Source organism: Hipposideros armiger, unplaced genomic scaffold (assembly GCF_001890085.2).
Source record: "Hipposideros armiger isolate ML-2016 unplaced genomic scaffold, ASM189008v1 scaffold_518, whole genome shotgun sequence".
NCBI classification, from domain to species: Eukaryota; Metazoa; Chordata; class Mammalia; order Chiroptera; family Hipposideridae; genus Hipposideros; species Hipposideros armiger.
The window spans coordinates 160,667-167,329 of NW_017731868.1; the positions used below are offsets into that span (position 1 = coordinate 160,667).

Consider the following 6,663-nt stretch of genomic DNA (forward strand, 5'->3'; position numbering starts at 1 on the left):
CTCTCTCTCTCTCTCTCTCTCTCTCTCTCTCTCTCTCTCTCTCTTTCTCTCTTTCTCGCTCTCATTCCTTAGCCCCTTCTCTGCTTAGATTTTCTCCATAACACTTATCTACATCAAGCACACTATACATTTTACTTACTTATTTTCTTTGTTTGATTCCATTCACCCCATCCCATCCAGACACACCTACATTAGAATGTGAGCTCCCAGGAAGTCAGGGATCTTTGTTTATCTTGTTCACAGCTGTATCCCTGGTACCTAGGACAGTGCCTAGCACATAGTAGGCAGTAAATATTTTTTGAAGGAATGAATGGTACAGGCTTTTGCCTAAACAATTTATTTAAAAGTCCTTTAAGAAGTTTATACCCTTTGATTCAGTAATTACTACTGTTTTAGGAAGCTTGTATAATAATTAAATAATTGGAAAATGGATGACAAATCATACCTATATTTTATGACAGCATTAAAAAACCTTTATATTAAAATTTTTCAAGCATCACAAAGTAGAGAAAATAATATAATAACATAGTGAGCTACCATTGTAACATCTAGCTTCAGCAGTTATCAAGATGTAGCCACAATTGCTGGCGCTTTTTTTGTTGCTACTGCTAATGTATTTTAAAATAAATTCCATACTTCAAGTCATTTCACTTCAATATTCTTCGATATGCATCTCTAAAACATGTTGGCATTTTCATATATAAGCACAATGCCATTATTACTCCTAACAAAATTGGTGATTTCTTGTTATTAATATACAGTTTATTTTTGGATTTTCCTGGTTGTATCAAAAAGGCCTTTTTGTGGTTAGTTCAAATCAGGATCCAAACATGGCCCACATATTTCAACACTACCTTTAATAGCAAAAAAATTGGAAGTAGCCAAAATGTATCATGAAAGAAAACTGATTAATTATGGGAGTGTCATAAAACATTGGTTATCTCTGTAGTAGCATTATGGATGATAGGATTTTATCTTTCTTTTATACTTTTAAATCTTTTCAAAGTATTCTTTACTGAGAATTATGGGGAAAACTATTTTTATAGAAAATATTTTACTTGTCTTTCAGTGGATTTACTGAATTTGAATTTTGTATCTCACCCCAACCTCACCCTTTTTCTTAGTGACTCATGTGTGAAGTCAGTGTTCCTTGCTTATTTTACCTCTTCTAGGTCCGAGCTCATCAGCTGGTTCTTCCTCCCTGTGATGTGGTGATCAAGGCTGTTTCTGAGTATGTTAGTTCCATCAAAGACCCCTCTAACCTGGATGTGGTTGGGAAGGATGTTTTCAAACAGTCTCAGGTGAGCTAGCCTCCCCCTTTCTAAGAGTCGCTAGTTTTTGTTCACCAGAACCCCCGGCACATGTGATCTTTCCAGTGCTGCCTGCCTTCTCTCTTCCTAGCTGCTTGTCTCCTCCATTTTTATAGGCTGGAGCCCCAGAGTTTCTTTGAGGAAACATTAAAAGGGCCTGGATTGAAAGGGTTCTTTACCGTTTTTCCACTGATATCAAAAGTTGCCAAGCTTACTGTGGAAAATTTAGAAAATAAAGAAAAAATGTCACATAAATCTCATTACCCAGAAACAACTTGCTGTATTATCACTCTAGCATATATCCTTCTACTTTTTATTGTTTCAATGTATATTTTAATATAAAGGATGTCTTGCTTAGTGGAGGATAATGGGTAATGTAAAAGACACTTAAAGTAGATCCACATAAAACAAGAATCAATATTTTATTGTTTTTGGGTTTTTTTGAAAGTTTTTTTTTTTTTTAGCTGAGCCATCCTGCTACCTGTTGGCAGCTTAGTGGCTGCTCAGCTCAGGCTGGACTCGAACCGCTGTTGCTCAGAGCTCAAACTCTTGAGCAAGCTCTTAACCAACTGAGCCACTCGGCCCCAATTTTATTGTTAATAGTGAAAAAAGGGCTTGATTGGGATTTGTCTTGTGAAACTAAAAGTTAATAACTTACTTTTATTTTTAACAAGTTGATTTATTCTTGCACTCGGGGTTTTCCAGTTTGATTTTTTGAAATTAACATAGAGTAAAACTGACTTTTATGTATGTGTGTGTACAGGTCTGTGAATTTTTAACACATGTATAGATTTATGTAACCACCATCACATTCAGGATCAGAACAGTTGAACCACCCCCAAATCCTTCAGGCTGTGTGTTTGCAATCACACACAAGCTTATCACTATTCTCCTGGCAACTACCCATCTATTCTTTCACTATAGTTATGTCTTTTAGAGAAGAGTATGTGACTAGAATCATACAGTATGTAATCTTTTGAGAATGGCATTTTTCATTCAACATAATGCCTTTAAAATTCTTCTAAGTTGTTGCATGTTTCATCTGTCAAAAATTCATTTGTTTTTATTGCCAAATAGTATTGTGTGCGTATACCATCATTTGTTTATCCAGTCATTCCTAGAGAGGATATTTGAGTTGTTTCCAATTTTTGGTGGTTTGAATACAACTCCTGTAAACATTTGTGTACAGGTTTTTGTATGAAAATAAATTTTCATTTCCCTAATATAAATACCTAGGAGTGGGATTTCTGGGTCATATGGTAAGTGTATATTTAACTTTATGAGACCCTGCCAAACCATTTTCTACAGTGGCTGTTCCATTCCCCTTTAGCACTTGTTATTGTCAGTATTTTTTATAGCCATTCTAATAGGTACATGGTGGTAGCTCATCATAATTTTAATTTGCATTTTTCAGATGACTAATGAACATTTTTTTCTCGTGCTTATTTGCCATCCATATATCCTCTTTGATGAATGGTCTGTTCGTTAATAGTCGTTTGCCCATTTTTAATTGGGTTATTTGTTTACTTACTGTTGAGTTTTGAGAGTTCTGTATATGTTCTGCATACAAGTCCTTTGTCAGATGTCTGATTTGCAAATATTTTCTCCCAGCCTGTAGTTTGTCTTTACATTTTTTTAACAGTGTCTTTTGCAAAGCAAAAGTTTTAAACTTTTCTCAATTTTTATCTTTTATGGGTCATGCATTTGGTGTCATGTCTAAAAACTCTTTGCCTAACTGCCTAACTGAAGCATGACAAATTCTCCCATTCTAAAAATTATATAGTTTTACATTTAAATCAAATCATCTGTTTTGAGTTTATTTTTGTATAAAATATGGGGTGATTTGTTTTGTTTTTGCATACGGATGTTCGCTTGCTTCAACACAGTTCGTTGAAAAGACTGTGCTTTCTCCATTGAATTTCGTTTATCAAAAATCAATTGCCCACATTGGTGTGAATCTGTTTCTGGACTCTTCTGTTCAGTTGACCTATGTGTCTATTTCTTTGCAAAGAGCTCATTGTCTTAAATACTGTAGCTTTATGGTAAGTCTTAAAATTGTGTAGTGATTTCCTCCAGTTTTTTTATTAGTTTCAGATGTGATTACTCCAGTTTTATGCTTTATCAAAAGTATTTTGTCTATTCTAGTTTCTTTGCCTTTCCATATAAATTTCAACAAAAAATCCTGCTGGGATTATAATTGGAATTCCTTTAAATATACAGATGGATTTTGAGATTATTATGCTAAGCAAAATAAATGAGACAGCAAAAGTCAAGAATCATATGACGTCACTCATATGTGGGATGTAAAACTGAAAACAACAAAGGAACAAGACAAACAAACAAAAACTCATAGACACAGGCAACAGTTTAGTGGTTACCAGAGGGTAAGGGGGAGTGGGGAGGTGATAGAAGAGGGAAAAGGGGATCAAATATGGTGATGGAAGGAGAACTGACTCTGGGTGGTGAACACACAATGCAATATATAGATGATGTATTATAGAAATGTACACTTGAAACCTATATAATTTTACTAAGGAATGTCACCCCAGTAAATTTAATTTAAAAAAAGAAAAAGAAATTGGCATATGCAAATAGACTTCTGAGAACGCTTAGGCATAGAGCATAGTTCTGTTCAAACATTAATTAAACCTCTTTGGTTTTATATATATAAATATACACACACGTATATGTGTATATCAGAAAAAGTATACACATTTTAAGAAAGGAAAACTGTATTACAATTGTAACATTCAATATATACTGATAACGAAAGATGAATACAAGTCACTTTGACTTCTGCAATTACAAGAGGTGCTCAAAGTGGTTACAATCAGCATCCAGGCACTTCCGATTACAGTGAACTACTGCTTGAGCAACGTTGACCAAAGTGTCCACTTGTATATGTTTTTTGGCACCCCCAGTGTGTGTGTGTGTATGTTATATACATATATATGAATTTGGTGGATCTTCAAACTCCAGAAGACATTATACATCTGCATTTATTTAGGTTGTGTTTGATTTCTTTCATCAGTGTTCTATAGTTTTTAGCATACAATTCCTGTATATCTTCCTTTTTATATTTATACTTAAGTATTTAATATTTGAGCACCCATTGTAAAAGATATTGTTTGGTTCGTTTCAATTTCTAATTGTTCTTTGCCAGTATATAAAAATATGATTGATTTTTGTGTGTTGACCTTGTATCACAAGGTCACCTTTCTAAACTCACTAGTAGTTTTTTGGTAGATTTCTTGATATTTTCTGTGCAGGTGATTTTGTTGTCTGTAAATAGGGACAGTTTTATTTCTTTTCCGGGCTGTATGCCTTTTTTATTTTCTTGATTTAACTGCACTATCTAGGATTTCCAAATGATGTTGAATACGAGTATGGAGAGAGGATATCCCTGTCTTGTTCCTGATCTTTGGGGAAAGCATTCACTTAGCATTAAGAATGATATTACCTATAGGTTTTGTAGATGCATGTTATCAGGTTGAGGAAGTTTATTCCTAGTTTACTGAGATTTTTAAATCAGGAATGGGTGCATATTGTCAAATGCATTTTCCACATCTATTGATGGGATCATGTGGTTTTTCTTCTTTAGTCCATTGATTTTTTAAAATATTGAACCATCCTTACATTCCCACGGTGTAGTCATGGTGTATTCCTTTTTAATGTTGCTGCATTACTAGTATTTTATTGAGTATTTTTGCATTTATTTTCATGAGGGATATTGGTCTGTAGTTTTTCGTGCTGTTTTGGTCTGGTTTTGATGTGCTGGACTCATAAAATGAATTGGCAAGTGTTCCTTCCTCTTCTATTGGGTTGTTGGAAAAGTCATGAGGTATTTTTGCGAAGAAAAACAGAAAAAATATGTCATGACTTTTCCGACAGCCTAATACTTTTGGGGAGAGATTATGTTGAATAGGTGTCATTTCTTCTTTAATTGTTTGATTGAATTTGCCAGTGATGTGTCTTGACATGTATTTATTTTAATTTATCCTGTTTGGAGTTTGCTGAGCTTGAATTTCTAAGTTTGTCATTTACTAAATTTGAGACATTTTCAGCTATTATTTCTTCAAATAAATTTTCTGTTCCACATTCCCCTTTCCTTCCGTAACTACTTTGGCACCAATGTTATACCTTTTGGTATTATCCCATAGATCCTTGAGGCACTGTGTTTTTTTTTAAAAAGTATTCTTCTCTCTGTATTTAAATTTTGGTTATTGTATTTTTAAGTTCTAAAATTACCATTTGGTTTTTCTTTATGTATTATCTTTCTTTGCTGAGACTTTCCATCTTTCTATTTGTTTGAAAGGTGTTCCTTACTTGCAAGCATTTTTAGAAAGCTGCTTTAAACTCATTGTCAGATAATTCTACCATGTGTGTCATCTCAGCATTGGCATCTATTAATTGAATTCTTTCATTCAAGTTAAGATTTTCCTGGTTCTGCCCAAGGCCAAATAATTCTGGATTGGATCTTGAACATTTTGAGTATTATATTATGAGCTTCTTGGACTTGTTTCAATATAATGGGGAATGTTGATAGTTTTGTTTTAGGAGGCAATTGACACATTTAGGTTGAGACCACAAGTTCTCACCATCATTCTGTGGGCTTTGGTTTCAATGTTAGCATGATTTTCAAAGCCTTTGCAAACCTATTTGGATTGGTCCTGTGTGCATGCCACCCAGTGGCCAGTCTGGGACGTGAGCTGCGGTTTATCTCTTCAGTTCTCAGAGTCTGTGACCTGGTGTTTAGTGTCAGATCTGTAAATGTGCTGCTCCCTGTCTGCGATCTCTTCAATACCTCCCAGTTCATTGGAACACCCTTTTTCAGTGTCTGGGGCCAAGTAGCAAGAGGACAGAGAGAGAAAAAGCATCAAAGGCTCACTCATTTCACCTATTGAGACTACTGCTGATTGGAGAGGAAGGTTCCCATCATTCTGTTTTAGTTTTCTGCCATTCTCTTATTGCCATTGCTGCCACCACAGGTTTGCTTTGGGCTTGCACACATGACAGCAGAAAAAAGAAAAACGGGGTGTTTCTGTACACTATCTTGAGTTTTTGGAAACCCCTTTCTCACCCTTTAAGCCATAATGAAACTGAGATTTCTCCTGGAGCTTTCTCTGTCCACATCAATGGACGCTTCCAGACTTCAGGCTGCATTATGTTCACATCAGTAGACACTGGAGAAAAAAGGAATGCTAAACTCTCCCTTGGTTTGGTGGTACTTTGAATTCTGGTGTTCTTCCCCAGTCCTTCTAGGCTCGCTTTTTAGAGTCCTCAAATAGCTGCTGTCCAAGGTGGATTTTACTTACTCCATCTTATGCAGGACAGAAACCTCTCTCCCTCTCTC

General features: G+C 35.1%; 1 protein-coding gene across 2 annotated transcripts in view; it reads left to right on the top strand.

The window, feature by feature from the left end:
- Positions 1-6,663, top strand: part of LOC109396381 (constitutive coactivator of PPAR-gamma-like protein 2) — a 226,141-nt gene that overhangs the window by 157,324 nt on the left and 62,154 nt on the right. For both annotated transcript variants that reach the window (XM_019668137.1, XM_019668139.1), the window contains one exon: positions 1,173-1,301. In XM_019668137.1, coding sequence (XP_019523682.1) covers positions 1,173-1,301 — 129 coding nt within the window. The remainder of the gene's footprint in view (positions 1-1,172; positions 1,302-6,663) is intronic.